At 38.5% G+C, this 22,570-nt stretch overlaps 1 protein-coding gene across 1 annotated transcript in view; it reads left to right on the forward strand.

Annotated features, from left to right (window-relative positions):
* The window catches only part of EP400 (E1A binding protein p400), a 192,368-nt gene that overhangs the window by 105,896 nt on the left and 63,902 nt on the right, over positions 1-22,570 (forward strand). The window contains exons 43-51 of the mRNA XM_069088665.1: positions 2,931-3,018; positions 3,406-3,513; positions 7,904-8,307; positions 8,657-8,953; positions 16,141-16,326; positions 20,031-20,171; positions 20,264-20,342; positions 20,514-20,569; positions 21,793-21,847. Of these exons, the coding sequence (XP_068944766.1) occupies positions 2,931-3,018; positions 3,406-3,513; positions 7,904-8,307; positions 8,657-8,953; positions 16,141-16,326; positions 20,031-20,171; positions 20,264-20,342; positions 20,514-20,569; positions 21,793-21,847 (1,414 nt within the window). The remainder of the gene's footprint in view (positions 1-2,930; positions 3,019-3,405; positions 3,514-7,903; positions 8,308-8,656; positions 8,954-16,140; positions 16,327-20,030; positions 20,172-20,263; positions 20,343-20,513; positions 20,570-21,792; positions 21,848-22,570) is intronic.

A 22,570-nucleotide genomic window follows, 5' to 3' on the forward strand; every position in this document is an offset into this window, starting at 1 on the left:
AAAAATTTTTTAAAGGTTTTTTGTTATATATGATGAGAGTCTCTCATTGCTTTGTATTTAAGCTTATATCATTGATTCAGGAAAATGCTTTCCTTTTGTCCTAGGACTAAATTTAATATACTTGTCCCTTTTCCTGCCTTGTTGATCCTGTGTTTTATACACAACAGAATTTTTTTACTATTCATCTTTCAAAGGACTTACTAAGTACAACAAACATAGTGGGATCACCCCATTCCAAAAACAGCACATTTGTGTTTAATCAGGCAGATTTACTTATATTTTTGTACGTGCTGTGTTTCTTCCCTGTCTCAGTAGAATATATGCTTCTTGAGGGCTGCAATTATTTTCTTTTCCTTTGTGTCCCTGGCACTTAGCACTGTGCCTTGCATATAGTAGGCCTCAGTAAATATTGAATTGAATGAAACACTTCTAGTGGTTCTCTACTATCTATAAAATAAAGTTTAAACTCCTTAGTCTAGCATTCAATTTGAAGTTGACAACCTGGTCTCACAACCTTTCTTTCCATCTTTATTCCTGCTCCTCTTGTGCATAATTTTTGGGCTCCACCAAAACTATTTATTATACTCAGAACATAATTCATTCAAAAAGCATTTGTTAAGCACCTACTATGTGTTGGGTGCTGTGCTACACAGCATGTCCTTTTTGGCCTCTAAAGTTTTGCATCTTCCATTACCTACTTTGTAATGCCTTGCCTACTACTCTCCACTATACTAAAAATTTTCCCATCCCTGATGTATTCATTCAAACCTTACTTCCTTTGTGAAACCTTCCCTTTATTACTTTTAGAATGATCAACTAATGAGATTTTCCCCTTGTCTACTCTAAGAAACAGTTGTCATACCAGAGGATGCTGGTATGCCCATTACCCTTGTCCTAATTGTCCTTCCCCACTATGAAGGCCTCTTGAATCTTACTCCCAGAGGTAACCTTAGCTTTTGTAACCTAAATAGTGTGATACACAAAAGCATCTCAGTGGATTAAAAAAGACCCTTTTGACACATTATTATAGATCTCTACAGCTTCATTGCTAGGGTCTAGGGTCTACAGCTATTGGAAAAAGGCCTGAGTTGAGGATATGCATAGGTGAAGATAAAGGAATGGGAATGTATAGGGAATGAGTGAGAACAGTACTGAAATGGCTAGTTATGGAATACAGAATAAGGAGATAGTCAAACGATGAGTACAAGAGTCCTGGAAGTGGTAGCACCCCCCACCCCCCTGTCCTGCTTCCAGCCCAGCCCCTGCAGCCATCATTGAAGGGACCCACCATCACTACCAGCAACAACTGCTGACCAGTGGCCATCAGCAGGCCCAGGAAGTAGGAGCAATTCCTGACTACTTGTCTTACTTTTAGTCTAGCCCCCACAGCAATCATTTCAGAAGGAGATCTTGTGAAAGGGGGTTGCTAGTCATCTCCACCAACTGTCAACCATCTGCCACTCATGGGGCAGAAGGGCCTGCCTAGCTGAAGCAGTGAGGCCTCCTCAGAGAGGAACAGGAAGCAGTGTGTGCCAGGCAAATAAAACTATCACACCTTAGCCACCATCTCTCTTCATGGAGGCATCCCAAGAACGGACCCCAAGAGCCTTGGGCAGAGCAATGCTTCCAGGCCAGCATTCCAACCAGTATCCTGGGGAGCAGCCCCTGTGTAGGGGCAGCCTAGTAACTGACTGCTGAAGGGGGCACCATAGCTTCAACTCCTAAAGGACCTGAGAAGAAAGTTCTTGTCACCAAAGTCCTTCTACACCAGACATGGAAAGGAGTTTATCAGAGGGAATAACGTTGAAGAAGTGCATTGCTCTCTGCTTTGCTTCTGTACTGTAGTCAACACAGTGCTGAGAATGTACAGCTAAATCAGAGTTTTTGTGTAGCAGCAGCCAGTTCACCCCAAGGAATGCAACAATAACAGATGAAACTGCTTCAATATACTGCTTCTAACATAGGGGTTCTTACCTTTGTATCTGTGATCTTAGCTTTTAAAAAATTTTTGGATAACTGTTTCAATATGATTGATTTCCTTTTTAATCCTATTTTTATGCATTTATAAGCATGATTCTGAGAAGAAGTCCATTGACTTACTTCATCATGCTGCCCAAGGGCAAGAGAGAAAGAAAGAGGGGAGGGAGGGAAAGACAAAGAAAGAAAGTGAAGAAAGGAGGAAGAGAATGAGAGACAAGAATCTTTCTCTCTCATTCTGACTTGGGTCAGGTCCTTGTTGCAAATGGAATATTGAATCATTAAAAAAAATCATGCTTGAGAAACTTGTCAATCTAGCACCTTTATATTATACATCCAGGATCCATTAGGGTTTCATGATTTTTCTTTCCACATTTCTGATAATGACTGAGGCTTTGTTTGCATGTGAAGGGACCTTGCTTGTTCCACAGAGTTTAGCTAAGCTGCCTTCTGACTTATGTTATGGAGTTAAATTGTGCTTACCCTCTTCTCCTTAGGAATTTGGAGGGTTAGGAGCATTTTCCAGCTGAGCGTATATTATTGCTTTTCCCAGGAGCACTGAACCCACTCTTAGTTTTTATGTGCAGATATTTTCACCAATGAATCAATGCTCATTCATTCATACATTTGATGTCACCTATATGAGTCTGGACATGACATGCCCTGGATGGAGCTTGTGGAGAACAATTCTACTCTCTCTTCAGCTAGTGAAAAACATGCTAAAAAAGCTTATCAGTTTTGCTTATTTTCTTTTACTAATTAAGAATCAATGGAGAATCACTTTTGTTTAGGAATTTATTATGATAGCAGGTACCTCATGGTCATGATGTCCTTTTTTTTTTTTTTTTTGGTCATAGGAACTACCCAAATTAGTGGAGAGATTCATTATTTAAGTTCAGCGTCATATCAATTAAATGAATACTAAAACCTATAACATTTTTGTTTTTGAATAGCAAATGCACACAGGTTCACCAGTAGCTGGAACTGTGACTACTTTAGAAATTGAAACATTTAAGAGACAACAGACAATGCCCCAAACAGGTATGGAACAATGTGCATTTCTTTTTAACTTGCAAGGTGTCAATAAACTAGAATTAAACAACTTTCCCTTTTTAAATCATCTAGTACTTAACTTCTCAGAATTTTGCTAGGCATAGTTTCAAGTCTTGTTTGAGTCATTACTAAATCAGATTGTTCTTGTGAATGAAATGGTATAACATCTGTTAGAAGTAATATAATTCCTGATGAATCATTTTGGTTACTCAAAGTACATGTCATTGAAATACACTCTCCTGGGTTTGCAGCATGTGTTCTGTGAAATTATGGTATTGTGCACTTATATTAAAAACATTCTAATACAGTATTTGCTTTGTAAAAATGAACCTGCAACTCTCATATGGTGCCACTAATGGAATTTAAACATTGTAGATTCACCTAAGAGACTTCGGATTGATGTGGGCTGTCATGGGATGGCCTTTCAGTATCCAGCTGTGACTTCAGGAGTCCCTCTTCAGCAATTAATGCCAACAGCACAAGGTATCCTGTCACCAAAGGTCATGTACATATTTTTCTGTCCAGAAAGGTTGGTGTGGGTGAGACTAGGAATCTAATTTGAATTTCTAGTTGACTACAGATTCTTATGTGTGAGTATTTAGCATGTTATATTTATTATATATGTAGAGTTTTGAGTGATGGACTTTCATGGTATATGTACAGACTTGGATATGGTAACAAATACTGATTTCAAACTAGAGTTAGTGAATTTCCTCCTTTGGAAGAAAAGTCACGAATGTGCCTGGCACATGGTAAGAGCTTAAGAAATTACAGTTGACTGACTTATCTATTGGAAAATGGCTCCTGATCTTATATATTAGTGCCAATTTCCTGTACATATTAGATTTTTCAGATATAATAAATGCAAAGATTTTTTTCTCTACACAAGTTTCTTAAAAAAATCTAGCTGCATTGATTTTGTTCATGTACTTTCCCCCCAAATTTTATGTAAACACAATTGTTTGCTTTGTCTTTTGTGATGATCTTTATTCATTGTTTAGATCTACTAGCCCAATTTGTGAAAGTTATCTCCTGTTGTTTTCTAATTTCTTAATTATGTAGCCATTTATATTTAGTTTGAATATTCATTTGGAACTTATTGTGGCGGTGTATGTTGTAAGACCACTTCTACCAGCCTGCTTTTTTAGTTTTCCCAATAGTTGTTGTCAAATAAGTTCCTCCTCTAGTATTTATATGGGCTTATCTCACACTAGGTTGCTATGCTTGCTTGCCTAGCCTGTTCTAGTGATTTAGTTTTTTATTTTTGAAACTAGTGTCAATGAGTTTTAATGATTATTACTTTAAAATATAGTTTGAGGCTTAGTAATGCTTTGTGTCCTTCATTCCCACTCTTCTTTCCCCCCCCCCCCACTTTATTCTTCTTGAGATTCCAGACTTTTGTTCTTCCAAATGAATTTTTGTCATTATTTTGTCTAGTTCTTCAAAGTAAGCCCTTAGGAAATTGACTAGTATAGCACCATATTCATTTAGTATCACCATTCTTCTTATATCATTGTAGCTCTACCATGAGCAATGAACCAGTTATTTAAGTCTTCATCTCTACAAGGAGATATTTAAGATTTTATCTAAAAAAGTCCTGAATTTGTTTAGCTAGGTTAATTCGCAGATATTTTAGGCGTTTCATAATTATTCTGAATGGAATTTTTCTTACCAGCTTGTCCTTTTTTTCTCCTTCATATTACTGCATAGAAATGCTAAGGGAAACCTCTTAGTATTTCTCCATTGCAAATATGCTAGCTCTTGGTTTTAAGCACTTTTGATTATAATTTAAAAGTTTTTTTTATACAAATGAATACCTTATTTTATTAAATATTTTTCTACATCATTGATGCATCATTTTTGATGTTTATGTCATTATGCTAATTATTTTTCTGAGTTGAACAATCCTTACATCTCTGTTATGCATCCAATTTAGTTGTCATGAATCGTAAACTGTGTATTGCTATAATTTCTTTGCTAAAATTTTATTTTAAATGTTTCACCAATACTCATTAATGAAATTAGTTTATAGTTCTCACTCTTTTTTGTCTCTTCTTGATTTGGGTATCGGGACAATATTTGTCCCATAAAATGAGTTTGATGAAAGTGCCTTATTTCTCTATTTTTGAGAATAATTTTCATATATAGGTAAACATGGTTCTTCTGTGTTTGAAAGAATTTGCTTGTTAAATTTATTTGGACCAGAGTCTTTTTTCATTGAATACTAATATTCCTTCAACTTCCTAACCATCTTTTTGTCTCCAGTATCTCCCCTTTTCCAGTCTATTTCTTCTGTTTTAAATTATCCCTTTTCCAGCTCCAGCTGCCTTCTTAAGGCTCATTTAAAAGTCAGTCTCCCCCATGGAACCTTCCCTGATCCTATAGATAGAAATAATTTTCCCCTTTTCTCAACTACCATGGATAGCGTTTTGTACTTTTCTTATTCCATTTTTATTTTATGCCGTGTAATTGCAGTTATTTCTGTAATGTCTCATCCCTCCTGTTAGATTCTAAACTGTATGAAGATAGGATCGTGTTTTTTGTCTATTATCTAGGTATTCACACAGTACTTAGCATATAATATACACTTGATAAGCATCTATGGAGTGAATTAAGGAGTTCAGATTTTTAAGAAGTCATTCAGGAGAGATGTGAGGAGAAGCATATATAACCAAAGATGAATCCAAAAGGGCACAGACTTATAGGAATAATGTCAATAAATCCAGTGCCTGAATCAAGTTAATATTCACCAAAAATGTTAAAAAAATTTAAAAGGGACATTCTTAGCTGTTTTTGGAGCAGTAACAATACATATATTCCTGGTGGAATTCTCTAATGGACCATCAATCAAATGATTTGTGAATGCTTAGAAAAGCAGAGGTTAAAAGAAATCTGCTTTGGGTCCCTAAGAACAAATCACAGCAAACTAATCTAATTTCTTTGAAAAATTATTAGATTTTTGGATTAGTTGTTAAATTGGTAGATCAAAGGAACGCTATAGATAGTGTAACTGTCTTGATATGATTAGTTTTCTTCTGTAGAGACCTTGATTTTAGCAAAGCATTTGAGAAATTAAAAATTTTGTAGATAAGATGGAGAAATGGGTGATAATTTAGGTAGGTGCAATTGTAACAGGGTCAATCACCCATGAGTTACAGAGTATTGATTAATGAGGTAAGTTTCTGGAGGCTCTATTCTTGGCCCCTGTTCTGCTTACCATTTTCCTTAATGTTGATAAAAATATAGAAAGAATACTTATTAATTAATTTGCATATGACACAAAGCTGGCAGGAATAATTAAGACATTAGATAACAAAATGAAGATTCAGAAAGACTTCAATAGAATGAAATAATAGGCCCAAGTTAACAAGATAAAATTTAACAGAGACAAGTATAAAATCTTGATTTTGGATTCAAAGAATCAGTATCACAGTCACAATCAAAAACACGATTGAGAAGTTATGACTTAGCAATTCATTTGGAAAAAGATCTGAGTATTTTCATTTCATTGGCAGATACCCATTATGAGCCAACACTGCGATAGCTGCTAAACAACAATAACAACAATAAAACCCAATGCCAATGGAGCTGTAGGCTGCATTAAGATACCTATAGTGTTTATTTCAAGGAAGACAGGAGTCCCACTGTCTTTGGCATAATTTACAGCACCAGGCACTACATTTTAAGGAACATTAAAAAAATCAATGTGTGCTTGGAGGAGGCCAGTGAACAGGATGGTGAGAGGTCTAGAAAAACCAGGTTATACAGAATGGTTGAATGAACTAGGCGTATTTATCTATGGAAAGGGAAGAGAGAGAAACTGACAGTATTCTTGCTGGTGTAAATTTATGAGAAAGAAGATTTTGTTTCAGTATGAGTGGTTCAATAACAGGACAGGATGTTTTATAAGATAATGAGCTTCCCATCATTGGAAGTATCTAATCAGAGTCTGTAAATTACTACATAAATACAGGGTGTTCCAAAGGTCTTAGGGCAGGAACCTGCCGTAAGACCTTTGGAGCACCCTACATAACCTCTTCAGTATTTCAAAAGATCTCTGGTTTCATCACTATGAATATCTCTTCCAGCAGTGCAGATTGTAACCCCTATATGCCTCTTCAGAAGACAATTTTATGACTTTACTGTAGCAAAAGAATTTATTATTTATCTAAGTTTCTGATATTGAGCTTCTCTAAAATTTGCTAGGTTGATCCTCAGATAGCAAACACAGAATCTGATGCCAGACCATACTTAAGGACATTCCTGTTTAGGAGCACCTGTGAGAGCTTATTCTCCATTGCCATAGCTTTTGAAAATTCCAGGTGTCACCTCCATCCCATAACGGGGCACCTGACTCAGGTCAGAAGATCTGGAGCTATCAGCATCGTTATTATTCTGACATTTTGCTGGAGTTTGGAAGCCCTAAGTTTCTTCTCCATCTCTAAGATTCTGTGATTGTGTTGATTTAGGATGAAATTTGGAATTCAAAAATAAATTAAGCATTCATAAGAAATAAATGTTGTATAAAGGCAAAATGCAGTAATATTTCAAACCAACTACTTCTAACAGTCACTCACTAAAAGAAGTGAGCAATAAGACTCATATTATTTGTTGTGATATTTATAGCTAATAGTTCATAGATTTTAAAGCTGGAAGAAGTTGTAGAGGTCACTTAGGCCAACCATTTTACAGAGACATTAAATGACTGCTCATATAATACAGTTTTGACAGGTTTTCCAAAGTGATGTAATCTTTGGGTACGATGTATCAAAATCCTTAAGTATTTCTTCTTTCCTGCTTAATATTTTCTCATAAATTTCCATTAAACTTGGGCATTTTAAAATTGCTATTTGATTTTTTTCTGGGTTTGCAGGCGGAATGCCTCCCACTCCTCAAGCTGCACAGCTCACTGGACAGAAACAAAACCAACAGCAGTATGATCCATCCAAAGGTCCTCCCGTGCAGAATGCTGCAAGTCTGCATACTCCTCCACCTCAGCTTCCTGGGCGGCTGCAGCCTGCCAGTGTCCCGGGTACATCCCTCCCATTGACCCTGCAGATCTCACAGCAGCCCCAGCAGCAGATGATGGAGACCCAGCCCCAACCCCAGCCCCCAATTCTGATGAAGACCCAGCAACCCAATGTACCCATCCCTGCCGCTCTAGCCAGCCAGCCCCCAGCACCCATTCCACAGTCTGTTACGCCAGCACTGCACATCCAGATGCCAGGACAGACACCTGCTCAAGTCTCTCAATCTCAGGCTACAGTACAACAGCAGGTATTCAGTGATTTTGGTTTTACTGCATCAAATTATAATCTAATAATGAAACGTTTACTTCAGACACACAGAATGTTATTTTTAATAGCCAGCTCTGTGGGGGTTCTAAGTTATATGGGATAACCTAAATAATCATCTATGTGGTTTTTTTTTGTGTGTTCACCTGCAAAGGACAGGACTTTTTGGTTGAAGTACTTTTAACTATGAACACTTTAAAAAAATTAAATTGTCAGATTTATAACTTGAGAGTGCTTGATCTGAAACTTCTAGTAGGATGTAAATGTTAAAATATTATCTGATTTCAATAAAGCTTCTTATATTCATGAGTAACAAAATGTTTCCCGGACAGACTATTTCACTGCTGCAACCATCTGCAGATTTTGCCCAGGCTTCTCAGCATCTTCTGGCGGATTCTCTGCTTCCCTCATCTCTTCCACCATCAGCTCCTTCAGGCACAGCATCACCTTCTGTATATCCTTTGCAGACAAATAGAACTTCCCCAGAGACCAAATCCTTATCCCCTATTGTATCTAAGCCCCCAGGCTTAGCCATAGCTACAGCACCAACAGTTCAGACCCCAGCCCAGAATGCAGTGGGCCTGCCTCCAGAGAGTTCCCAGGACAAACTTGCTGAGCAAATAAAACTGGTAAGAACCATTTTTCTTGTCATTTGTATTTAAGCGATTTTGTAAGAGGTTTAAATTATTAAGCTTTTAAAATTGATTGGAAGATCAGACCATGAGTACATTTGCCATAGAGATTGTTGGGAGAAGGTTGCTTTAGAAACAGTTAATTGATATAGAAACATGAGTTGGTATTATTAATGATAATAACATAACATTTGCTTAGGGCCCACAAGTTGAATGGCTGTGTATGAGGTGCTTAAGGGCACATGATAAGTAGGAGACACAGTTTTTAATCATCAAAGAATCTAACACTCAGTAAGAGAAATGACATGATCAAAGTAGCCAATAGAAATATGTGCCAACCTCAGCATTCTTCAGTGAAATGGTGGTCCTAATAATGTGACCTTTCCCTCCAGCAGGACAGATTGTGATCTGTTGGTGTCTTTTTAACTTTGCAAGTCTTATCCTGGTTCTCTCCTAGATCCCTTGCTTTGGTGAGGTGACAAGTGAGTGGAGTTGAATAATTTTAGTCTTTTAGCTGAATTAATTTACTTATATATATAATGAAACAGGTTCTTACATAGGCAACCTTGATAAACCTTGTTACCCAAGATAAGTGAGTAAAGTGTTGAGGTTATGTCAGAGTGAGAGAACTTGAAGAGACCTCAGAGAGGTTTTTAGCCCATTCCCTTCCTCTCACATGCAGGGACAAGAGGACCCCAAGAGTTTATGTCATTTACCCAAAGCCACCCCTTTAGTTAGTGGAGGAACTGAAGCTAGAGGCCAGTTGTCCAGGCTTCTATCTAACTCCCTTTCTAGGCATTATTTAGATTGTCCCTGTGTTTGATTGGTAACTGATTCATAGCATTATGGAATGTCACAGCTAGAGGTCTTTCAGGCCCAGGAAGGCCTTGTGGCCCATCCAGATTCACCCAGAGACTTAGTGATGGGACCAGACTTGAGCTCTTGACCTCAGAATTTTCTGCTGATACTATTTCCTCCTGTATTCACCATTCACCATTGTTTCCTCTTTTGAGAACTGAAACTTTGGGTTCTTTATGGTAGATCTATGGGGAAACTCCATCCTGCCCCCGCTCCCCCCCAAAGCTTCCCAATAATTAGAACTGTCTTAAAGTGGAATGGGCTGCCTTGAATGGGAGGGGTTTACCTTCTTTGGAGTCTCCAACTACAGGCTATATGATCACTTGTCAGCTAATTTCAGGTATAGATTGCAGTAAATGCGGTGAAGGTATTTTTAACTTTGAAATTCTTGGATTCTGCAACTTTGGATTACTATTAAGAATGTTAAGGACTTCTGGTGCCAAGGTGGCGGAGTAAGTTAGGAACCCTCTGAAGCCCTTCCAAATTACCTTCCAAATAACGAGAAAACCACCTCAGAAGTAATCTAGGAGCAGCGTACTAGCATTGTGGGCAAGGTGTGTCTCACTGGAATGGGAGGAGAGCAAGATCCAAGGGCAGTAGCAGAAGCCAGCCTCACAGCAGGGGATCTGCAGCAAGGCTTCAAGCCTGGGGCAGTCAACTAGTGAGGCCCTACCCTTCTGCAAACTAACAGCCCCCAATGAGCAGTCTATGCAGCACAGCAAAGCCCTGCCCCAGCAACCCCACTACCAGCACAAGCCATTAGTGAGGCCTTGACCCCATTGCTGACCAGTAGTGAAGCCCCACCCCTGGGCCTACCAGCAGAGAGACCCCATTTCTATAGCACCCCAGAAGCCAGAAGCTTAACACCACACCCAGGGTGGCCAAAGAGAGGCCCCACTCCCCAGTACAAACCAGAAGAAAAGCCTACCCTCCAGAAAAAGCAAGCAGGTAAGCCCTGAAACCCAGTGAAAGCTAGCAGTAAGATCCACAGCCCCAGAACAAAAAGCTGGGGACAGTGCAGGACCAGAGCCCAAGTCTCACATAAAAGCACCAAATCACAAAAAGAGACAGAAAGAAATGAGCAAAAGCAAAAAGAAGAGTGTGACTATAGAAAATTATTATGGTGATAGGGAGGATCAAGGCATAAAAGTAAAAGAAGACAATAGTATCAAAGTAGCTACATGTAAAACCTCAAAGAAAAATTAATTGGTCTCAGGCCCAAAAATAATTCCTGGAAGAGCTTGAACAGGATTTAGAAAAGCAAATTAAAGAAGTAGAAGAAAAATTGGGAAAAGAAATGAGAGTAATGCAAGAGAATCATTAAAAAGAATCCATGGCATGGAAAAAAATATACAAAAATTTACTGAGGAAGACAACTCCCTAAAAAAATAGAATTGGACAAATGGAAAAGGAAATACAAAAGCTCACTGAAGAATAGAATTCCTTAAAAATTAGAATTGAGCAATTGAAAACTAATGATTGTATGAGATCTCAAGATATGGGAAAAACAAAATAAAAAGTAAAAAAAAACAAAAAAAAGTTAAAAAAATAGAAGAAAATGTGAAATTTCTCATTGGAAAAACAACTGACACAGAAAATAGATCCAAGAGACATAATGTAATAATTTTTGGACTATCTAAAAGCCATGATAAAAAATATCCTAGACAACATCTTTCAAGAAATTATCAAAAAAAAAACCCTGCCCTGATAGAATCAGAGAGCAGAACAGAAATTGAAAGAATACACTCATCATTGCCTGAAAGGGATCCCAAAATGAAAATTCCCAGGAACATCACAGACAAATTCCAGAGCTCACAGATCCAGGAGAAAGTATTGAAAGCAACCAAAAAGAAACAATTCAAATATTGTGGAGCTATGGGTCAGGATTACACATGATTTGTCAGCTTCCACATTAAAGAACCAGAGGGCTTGAAATATGATATAACAGAAGGCAAAGGAGTTAGGATTGCAATCAAGAATCACCTACCCAGCAAAACTGAATATATTTTTAAAGGAAAAAATGGATATTTAAGGAACTAGAGGACTTTCAGGCATTTCTAATTAAAAGACCAAAGCTGAATAAAAGTTCTGACTTCCAAATACAAGACTCAAGGGAAACATAAAAAGGTAAAAAAGAAAGAACAAGAAAACATAAGAAATTCAATAAGGTTAAACTGTTTACATTTCTACATGGCAAGATAATATTTGTAACTTTTAACAACTTTATTACTCTAAGAACAATTAGAAGGAGTATATATAGACAGAAGGTTAGGAATTGGAATTAGAACCTTCCCTTACCTTGGCAATTATCCTACAAAATGAAGTGCTTCTCCTGCTCCCTTCTCACTGCTTCAGTTTTCCCCACTTTGCACATCTCTGGACCAGAAGTCTGTGGGCAGTTGGCAGACACTTTGTTAATCTGCATAATCCAATCACATTTATGGAGGGGCAAAAGGGATTTATTTGAAATGAGTGCTTCATTCTTAGGAATCTGTTTGGATTGTTGGACTTAGAGGGGTTTTGACCATCCCTGTAACGTGTAGCTTTTCATTTTCCCTACATGAAGATCGACTTGGAACCAAGAGAAGAGGGGCCCCAGTTCCCAGGGACTTGAGTCTTGTCCCTGTTTTGTTCATATTTTTTGTTTTGGAATTGAGGTTATTTTGACATTAGACTGGAGGTCAAGTCAAAGTTGTACACCCCTCCTAAAATTACAAGTATCTTGTTGGTACATGGCTTATTTATTTTCTCATTTGTCACTCTGGGGAATATTAACTACTTCTTATGGGCTGATCCAAGTTGATCCCTTTTATTAAAGCTCAAATATAGAAAAGGTCTTTTGGTTCTCATGTTAATCTTACTATGCTTCTCCTCTCCTTAAATTCTGCAGACCTGGCAGACTACATTTTATGCCTGGGATGCCAGAAGGGAAAATCGGAGACTGGGGAATTTGACTGAGATGAAATTAGATGTTTAAATTCTTACTCTGCTCCCTGCCTAACCATTGGAGCAGGTGGAGAGATGCTTGATAAGCATCTGGTCAGGTGAGGTTCCTGAAAGGGAAGTCACCTCTTCAGTGTTAGAAAAAGCATTGGTTCTCGAAATTGAAATTATTCGGTATCCCCTACTTGGAAGACTTCACGAATCAAGCAAGTGTGGCATGCTCGTTCTAGCCTCCACATTCCCTCCCTCCTCTTTAGTCCTGATCTTAAAAACAAACCCACCTGTGCCAAGTGTAATTTACTAGAAACTGTGGGACTGTCCCCACCCTATATATAGGTGAGAACTCAGATTAGATGATCGAGATGGATGGTCTGTCTCACTGACTAAATTCCCTGTGTCTGTTAGTATCACTGAGCATTGGCAGTCCAGTGCCTTTCCTTCACCTCAAGATGGAATCTGTTTCTACCTTGGTAAAGCTACCCTTTTCCTGAGGGGGTGAGGTAGGCCTTGAAGGTGTCTTGGAGAACCCAAAGCACACTTGCATGCTGGGTACTCATTTTAAGCTTTTTAATAATCTTTTATAAAGAAAATGTTTGTTCCCCTTGCCTAGTCCACTTGATCCCCTTGTTCTCTTGCTCCTTTCTTTTCAATGCCATTCTGAATCAAAAAGCTTTGGCCCGCAGAAATTGTGCTGAGACTACCTCCCCTGCTCCTGACCACCTTCTTACTCACTCATCTTCCTCACTCCCTTCCTTTTTATTATTATTCTGGGTGGAAATCAGAGGCTGCCAGCCAAGGCCTTTAGGCACTTCTATATAATTCAATAGGTTTTGTAGTTTTTTCTTTTGTTTTTATTTTAATTGTTCTTCAAAATCAACAGGTATTTGGAAACATAGGAAAACTCTCACCAATGGTTGCTGTTAGTTAGATCAATAAAGATCTTGACTAAAAAAAATCAAACTCAGAACAACCCTGCCAGGTGGGTGCTATTTATATCACCCTTTTCACGAATAAGGAAACGGAGACGGGCAGTAATGAAGTGACTCGCTCAGGGTTACACAGCTAATAGGTGCCTGAGGCTTGATTTGAACTCAAGTCTTCTTAACTCTAGGCCCAGTTCTCTATCCATTGTACTACTCAGTTGCCTCCTAGAAAACCATTTGATAAAGTATCTCATACTACTTTTGTGGGAAAGATGAAGTGAAATGGATTCTACAATAGTACATTTATATGGATCTGGAAAGGTTGGACCTAAAAAGTGGTCATTAATGGTTCTGTGTTATCTTGGTCTCCAGTGGACTGCCAGTGAGATCTGGGCTTGACATTATGTGGTTTGTTTTTCTTTCAATTAATCATCTACACATGACACATTTATTAAGGCCTAACAGGTATAGAACTCATGCTGACGCCTTCCCTTCCTCTCTGTTTCTTCACCCCTGTCTCACATGAAAAGGTGGCTTCTTCTTGCCAAAGCAAACCCCTTGACATGCACAAATGATCACATTCCATCCTGTGTTCTCCAACAAATTGCCCCCTGCATCATCCCCATTCTCCCACTTGTTTTCAGTTTCTCCCTGTCTTCTAATTATTTCCCTACTTCTATCCTCATAAATCCTACCTTTGACTCATCCATCCTTGCTGGCTGTCATCCTGTATCTCTCTTCCCTTACATGACTAAACTTGAGAAAGCTGTCTGCTCCCAGTATTTCCACTTCCTTTTCTCTTCCTTTCTTCCTAACTCTCTGCAGTCTAGCTTCTAACCTCATCTTCCTAAAGTTGCCAGTGATCCCTAATGGCCTTTCCCCAGCCCTGATCCTTCTTGACCTCTTTGCAGCCTTTGGCTCTGTTGATCATTCTCTTCTTTATACCCTCTTCCTCCTCGGTTTTTGTGACCCTGCTCTTGAAGTTTTCTTCCTCCGGCCTCCTTTGTTGGTTGTCATCTAGGTCACTCCTGTTAACTGTGAATGTCCCCCCATGCTCTGTCCTGGGCCTTTTCTCTTCTCCATCTGTACTATGTATTTCACTTAGAGATATCATCAGCTATAATAGCTTCAATGATAATATCTCTGCAAAGGATTCATAGATCTGTTTGTCCAGCCCTAACCTCTCTCCTAACTTCCAGGTTCCCACCTCCAGCTGTCTATTGGATATCTTAAATAATATGTCTCATAGCCATCTTATACTTAGCATGTCCAAAACTGAACTCATTATCTTTCCCCCAAACCATCCTTTCTCTGTCTTCCCTATTACAGTTGAAGATACCCCCTTCTCCCCAGTTCCCCAGGCTCACAGTCTGAGTGTCATTGTCTCCTCCATACTCCCAACCCCCACATCCAAATAGTCACCAAGTCTTATTATTTCTCCCTTCATAACATGTCTGGTATCTACCCCCTTCTTTCCTCTGACACTGGCTACCACTCTAAAACACCTGGACAAGTTAGAACAGTGGACATGATTGAGTAAAATGAAACTTAGTAGGGATAAATGCAAAGCCTTATACTTGGGCTAAAAGAATTCCTATCACAAGTACAAGAAGAATGAAGGCATAGTTAGACTTCATTTGTCTGAAGAAGATCAGGCATTTGGGTAGACTTTTAAGCTCAATATGAGTCAATAGAATGACATTGTAGGCAATATAACTAATATGATCTTGGGCATAATTTCCATGAGTAATTTCTTTGTCTTGGTTTTTACCCTGGTCACACCGTATCTGTAGTGTTCCTTTCTAGGGAATATATTTTAAGAAAGATATCGATAATCTGGAAAGCATCCAGATAAGGACCACAGAACAATGGCAGCCCTCCAATCCATGCTGTAGGAAGACAGGGTGAAAGAACTGGGTGTGTTTAGCCTGAAGAGAAGAATCCTAGGAGACGTGATGGTTGTTTTAAAGTATTTGTAAGGCTATCACGTGAAAGAGGAACCAGGCTTGTTCTGTGTGGCCTCCAAAGGAGAACCAGGAGAACTAGATGGAAGTTGTAAGAGTGGCAGATCTAGGCTGGATGGAGGGAAAACCTTCCCAAGAGTTAGAGCTTCCCCAAAATGGAATGGGCTCTTGGGAGGCTGGGTGGGGGGAGGGGGTCCTCCACCATTTGGTATTTTAAGAAAAGGCCAGAGGAGGGTTTGTTGGGTATATTATAGAGTGTCCCCTTTAAAAAAAAAAAAAGAATTATATCTAATTTTTCAATCAGCAAAAATCCATTTTCCCTCCCCCACACCTTCCCAATTAAGAACAAAAGAAAAACAGAGCCCCTGTTACAGGCATGTAACCAGGTAAAATCAATGTCTACATTGACATAAATATTCTTTTTCAGGTTTGAATTGGACCAGATGACAGCTAAGGTCTCTTCCAACATAGAAAATTCTGTGATTCTGTGTTTTAGGAAAACAACACCCATCAGCGAATTGCAGAGTTGAGAAAGGAGGGCTTGTGGTCTCTCCGACGTCTGCCGAAACTTCAGGAGGCGCCGCGTCCCAAGTCTCACTGGGATTATCTCCTTGAAGAGATGCAGTGGATGGCGACAGACTTTGCTCAAGAGAGAAGATGGAAAATGGCGGCAGCCAAGAAGGTACTTTGTTTATCTCCCAGCTTTGGGGTCACTGCTTCTCTCCAGTTGGAGTTTCTGTAGAGTGGCATGAGGTGTTCTACTTGCTGCTTAGGGCAGCAGCTCTGGAAAATCCTGCCACAGATTTGTGTCATGTCATCTCAGCTGGGGCGCACTGCTGCCTTTGCTGTTCTCTGCTTTTCTCTGCATTGCCTTCTCCCATACTGCATCCCTGCTGCATGCTCTCCTCCTCGGCACTGCCCTCTCTGGGGCATCACCTACCTTGGAATCTCATTCTCCTTTTCTAGACCATTTCCCATACCCTGCCTTCTCTGTTTAGGGGCGCCTTGCCCTACTGCTCTGTCCAGGTGATGCCTGATAGCATTTTGTTTATGCCTCTTTCATGACAATTCCTATCTTTCCCTTCACATTATAGTTATTTGTATGATGATGATAATAATAGCATTTATATGGCATCTACTCAGTGCCAGGCACTGTGCTAAATGCTTTACAAATATTATCTCATTTGATCCTCATAACAACCCTGGAAGGTAGGGGCTATTATTATCCCTATTTTACATTTGAGGAAACTGAGGCAAACAGGATAAGTGACTGGTACAAGGTCACACAGCTAGTAAGTATTCAAGGTTGGATTTTAATTTGTCTTCCTGACTCCAGGTCTAGTACTGTATCTACTACCTAGCTGCTTAGTGACTATGGAATATCTGAGTAGATAAGTCCAGTAGGCAGGCAGAGGACAAGATCTGTAATTGGAAATCATCTGCTTAGAGATGCAGCAGCACCTGTGAGAAATGATGAGGTCACAGAGAGGGTAGAGAGCAGGGTCTGTGAACTTGGTTTGTATATATCATACATACATATGCATATACAGATATTCACATACATATATGTCTGTGTGAAACCAAGGTCATGTATGTAGCACAAACAGCCCTGGGTGCAGAGAGCAGAGCCAGGAGATGTAGGCCCGATAGTCCACGGAATCCCTTTGTATAGTGGGGCTGGAAGAGGAAGACTGATAGGCCCAGAGGTGGGGAGCTGAGGCAGAGGGAGCACTCCTGCAGAGGCCTGAATGGGCTGCAGAGAACTTACAAGCAGGGATTTCTTTGGTTTAAGGAACTCCCGGTGAGGACTCTCCCTCCACTTACACAGGCTGGTGTGGTGTCTGTCACCTAGAATTTTTGAGGATTGTCCGTGACTTGTATAGGTTCATACAGCCAGGATGGTAAGAGGTAGACCTTGACCCTGTGTCTGCCTAGCTCCTTTGCCAGCTGTTAGAATCACAGAACTTTGAGATCTGGCAGAGGCCATCCACAAAAGGAACCCTCCCCATGGGACCCCACTGCCTCTGGAGGCAGCCCATTCCAGCTCTGGGTGGCTCCGTTAGCAAGTTTTTCTGGGCATCAAGCCTAAATCCACCTCTTTATGGCTTCTACCCATTGGCCCTGTCCTTCCCTCTGGGGGCAGAAGAAAGCAGTCTGATTCCTCTTCCACATGACAATCACTCCAGTACTTGAACACAGCTATGACGTTTCCCCCATCTTATACCTGTAAAGCAGATCGTTTTGTACCCAAGGGGAAGACTTCACATTTGTCCCTGTTGCATTTTATCTTGGTAGATTCAGCCCAGTATTATAGCCTGGCAAGATCCTTTGGGATTCTGACTATGATCTGCCACGTTAACCTCTTTCTCAGCTTTGTGTCACCTGCAGATCTGACAAGCATACCATCTATGTCTTTATTTAATCATTGATAAAAATGTTAAATAGCACGAGGCAAGAGACAGATGCCTGAGGAGCACCCCACCAGAGAGACCTCCTGCCATGCCCCCATTGAACTGTTTACAATTGCCCTTTGAGTCCAGCCGTCCAAGCCAGTTCTCAACCTATCTGACTTTATTTTTGTCTAACTCCCATCTCTCCATCTCTATCTATTAAGCCAGGATGCTTCTCCAAGGAGGATTTTGATTTTAAGAAAGGTTTTGTAATTAGGAGGCCATCAATCTTTGAGAGTAGTTTCAGTAGAATGGTTTGGGGGGGCGGGTAAAATCTAGATTGATAACGGTTAAGGAAGGAATTTGAAGAATTGTGTGAAGCAGTGTAGACAGACAGTCTGGGAGTTTGTAGGGGAAGGGAAAGAGAGAGAGATGTCAGACCGAAGAAGCAGCAGAGTTTCTGGAAAGGTCTGGGGATGAAGGAGACCTGATACCATTTGTAGGCAGAAATGAAAGGACTGTTGGAGGGGAAGAAAGGGAAGATTTAAAGAGAGAGAATTAATTTACGAGGCTCCTGGAAGAGGTAGGAGTAGATGATATTATTTCCTTGGAATATCTACCAGTAAGGGCTACCCCATTTTACAAAAAAGATATATTTTGGCTATGTGTCTCAGTTGCATTTTTATTAGTTTTTTATTAGTTTATAGTTATTTCAAATTATATTCTTAATGAGTCCTTAATTTAACTTATTTTATCTTTCAGTTGGCAGTAGTGCTGGGAATACTTCTATTTTTAATTTCTTTGCATCTCAGCCTTACTGTGAAGTAGTTGTTTCTATAAATATTTAAATGCAGCAGTTCATGTTTAAGTTAATGTTCTCTGTAGATGATTCTTTGGGAAAGAATCACTTTACATGACATAGGAGGGTCTTGTTGAAGGAATTTAGCCTGGAGAAGAGAAAACTCAGGAGGGATATAATAGCTTTTGGCATCTGAAGGGCCATCACCTGGAAGGGAAGAATCAGCCTAGTTCTGCTGGGCTCTGGAGGGCAGAACCAGCAGTGCTTGATAGAAGCTAAAGAGGGACAAGTGTGGGCATTGATGTCAAGAAAAATGTCCTAACAATGAGATCTATTCCCAAATGGAGTAGACTGCTGCCTAAGGTGGTGATGGATGGTTTCCCCTTCATTAGAGACTTTCAAGTATAAACTGGCTGAGTCTCACCAAGTGTATGTTGCACATGGGATTTTTGTTGAGGTTTGGCTTTGATATGATGACCTTGCGGTTCTTTACAATTCTGAGATTCTATGATTTCCTAAATTCTTTTGGGAATAAAATTCCTTTAATTACTTACTATAAAGATTTATACTTTTCATTTTTGTTTTTCTTTAAGCATATACTGCATACAGTGGTTCAGTTTTCCCTTTCAATTGAGTTTTCTCATGCAAATGTGGTTAGATGTATTGATCACTTTTCCCTTTCTCAATTCCTAAAATGACTTCTTCCATTTGGAATCAGTTTAATACAAGTAAATATTTCCTATTAACATTTCCCTTATGGGCAAAATGCAGTTTAATTAAGTTTTTTGGTAGAGTAAGGCCATTAGATGACTTGATTCTCATTGCTTTAAAATTAGATTCCTGAAAATGAAAGTCCAAAATATTTTAAATAGAAAGGTGTCTGATTATTGTGGTTTATATTGATTAATTTCATTTTGACCATTTTTTAAAAATTTAAGATAATTTACATTTGCCTATAACAGTAAGTAATTATCCAGTAGAATATTTACTTTCCTGTGGAATTTTTAATGACTCTTTTTTCTTAAAGTGTTAAAGAAGGGTAGTAAATACTTATTAAAGATGAAAATTTTAATTGAACTAATGCTTTAAAATTCTATCTAGCAGAACACATGTACTTGGTTAGTAAAGAAAAGCTCTGATATTAGCATGGATTGTATTTTTGGTGAGTTTTATTCTGAATATAATGATTTTTATTAGATGGTAAGAACTGTGGCTCGTTACCTTGAAGAAAAGAAACTCAATGAAATGAGAAACAAAAAAGAGGAACAGAACAAATTAAGACGTATCGCTGCGTCAATTGCTAGGGAAATTGAGTACTTCTGGTCTAATATTGAACAGGTAAACCCTTGCTTTTTCAGCTTAGTATATTGCTATATTTGATTTTTAAAACCTATAGTGTCTTGTTTCAGTTTCTGTTTTTCTTCTCTTAGGTTGTAGAAATTAAACTGCATATTGAATTTCAAGAGAAACAAAAACAAGCATTAAATATTAAGAAATATTCAAGACAAGGTAACTAATTAATTGAAATGTTATATATTCTAATTAAAACTAATGCATTTCACAAAACCATAGGTCACTCACTTTAAAAGTAAATATTTTGTGGAGTATAAATGATTTTGTATTATGTTTTTATAATTGAATAAAATGAAAATGCATGAACATTATAAATCATCTTTGCAGCTAAGGACCCAAAGCCACTAGAAGCTAGCGTTAAGATAGAAAATGAAAACAGGATGGTAAGTGGTTTCTTTTTATTATTCTAATTTTTTACTTAAAAGGAATCCAAGAGGTTAGCTAGTTCAAACTATCCCTCCATACTTGACAGGCAATCTCATTCCATCCCTACTTGGGAAAGAGAGTCTCACAGGGCAACCCTTTCCATTATCAGACAATGACAATTATTAGAATAATTTCCTCATATCTGCTTCTCTGTAACTTCTGCCCATGGGTTCCATTTCACCCCATTAGAATAAATGAAATCTCAGAATAATCTTTGGATTATATGAAATAATACTAAGATATTCATTATCTAAAATCTTTCTTCTTTATTTGCGTGAATATGAAAGATATTTGTTTCAGCACTTATCACCATGTCTTGGACTTAATAGGCACTTACTAGATGCTTTTTGTACTTAATTAAAAGTAAGTGTTTAGGAAATGGAAAACAATCTTGTTCTTTGGGTTTTAAAAGAATTGGTATACATTTAATGAGATAAATGAGCACACAGATATGGGCAATAAATTTGTAGTATTATGCAGAAAGGATTTCATACCTATAGATTTAACATTGTTGAGTCTGTCTGTAAGCATTTATTAAATGCTTATGTGCTAGCCTCTCTGGCTAGCATTAAGGATAAAAAAAAATGCAGAAACACAGTTCTTGCCCTCATTATGAGCTCTGTTTTGGCCATGTTGTCTATGAGACGTCCACAGCACAGCTAGTTCAAGATGTCCAAAAGGCAATTGGTGTGGCAGGACGGAAGCTCAGGTGAGACACTAGGTCTAGAACTAAAGATCTTAGAGTCATTTGTGTAGAGGTGATGATTGAAGTCATAGGAGCTGATGAGGTCACTAAGTGAGATAGGATATAGGGAGAAAAGAAGACCCAGGATAGAGCTTGGGTGAGGGTACCTATTGCCTTTTCCTTTAGTCATTTGATCACTAAGTATTTCCTAGGATTAATTCTTCTAGACTTACATGTTTGACATAGTTGAGAAAGTTTCTATTACTTAAAAATAAACATTTTAAAGAGCTGGTATAAGTATAGGAATATATTTTAATATTAAGATTCAATCTGCATGAACTCAATGGATTGTTGCAGAAAATTTATTTTTTCTAAGCTGCAAATAAGAATTTGCAAAAAAGGAAATATTTAAAAAAGAGAACTTTGGTAATGTCTACTCACTACTTTCTCTATAGAGTGATAATATTTGATTTTCTTTTTTTTTTTAAACTGTAGACTTCACCTTCAGGCAAGAAGAGAAAGGCAAGCACGTCTTTGACTGATGAAGAAGGTCTGTTTCTTTAGAGGCTAGGTTTCTAGGTGTTTGTGTCTTTGTTTCTTTCCATTCAGTCAAGTATGAAATATTCAATATCCTTTCTTGGAGCAAGTGTAGAAAAATGATTATTAAGGATCAGCTTTGGTATTTATTTTTTGTTAATTGATAATTTGGCATACATATTGCCACCATCTTTTCTCCTGCCAACTTTTGTGTATTAGTTTATTTGTTTATTAGTGTAAAAGTATTGGTAGGAGAGAAGCATTTTGCCAGAGTGGTGGCTCTTCCTAATCCAAGAAGAACTGAACATTTTTGTTATTTTTTAAGTCTTTCAACTAATCTTTCAGTTAGTATTTTACAAGTGCTCCAATGCCACACTAGCTATGCTTATGAAAGAAATATAAGACATCCTTCAGGGAGTTTAAAATTTAATTAAGGAGATAGAACCAACACATATGAAGTAAAGAGAGAACAGTGGTATCCGAAAGTATGGAACTGAATGAAATTACAATAGGAGTTCAAAGAACTGATTCATCAGGATGGTTGAAAGACTATTCTTGGGAGGAAGTGGGGTATGATCTGGTATTAGTCAGACTGGGAAGGTTGAGAAAGAGGTGGGAAAGGCAGGCAAGGAGGTGTAAAAGAAACTGGATGAGGAAGAGCCTTCCTAACCCTTCTTCAAGACCCATTTAGGATAGTTACTTTCATTGTACAATTTCAAGACAAAATTCTGGGGTT

Source organism: Petaurus breviceps, unplaced genomic scaffold (assembly GCF_028583685.1).
Source record: "Petaurus breviceps papuanus isolate PSGF00001 unplaced genomic scaffold, PetGlider_PUasm1.0 103, whole genome shotgun sequence".
NCBI classification, from domain to species: domain Eukaryota; kingdom Metazoa; phylum Chordata; class Mammalia; order Diprotodontia; family Petauridae; genus Petaurus; species Petaurus breviceps.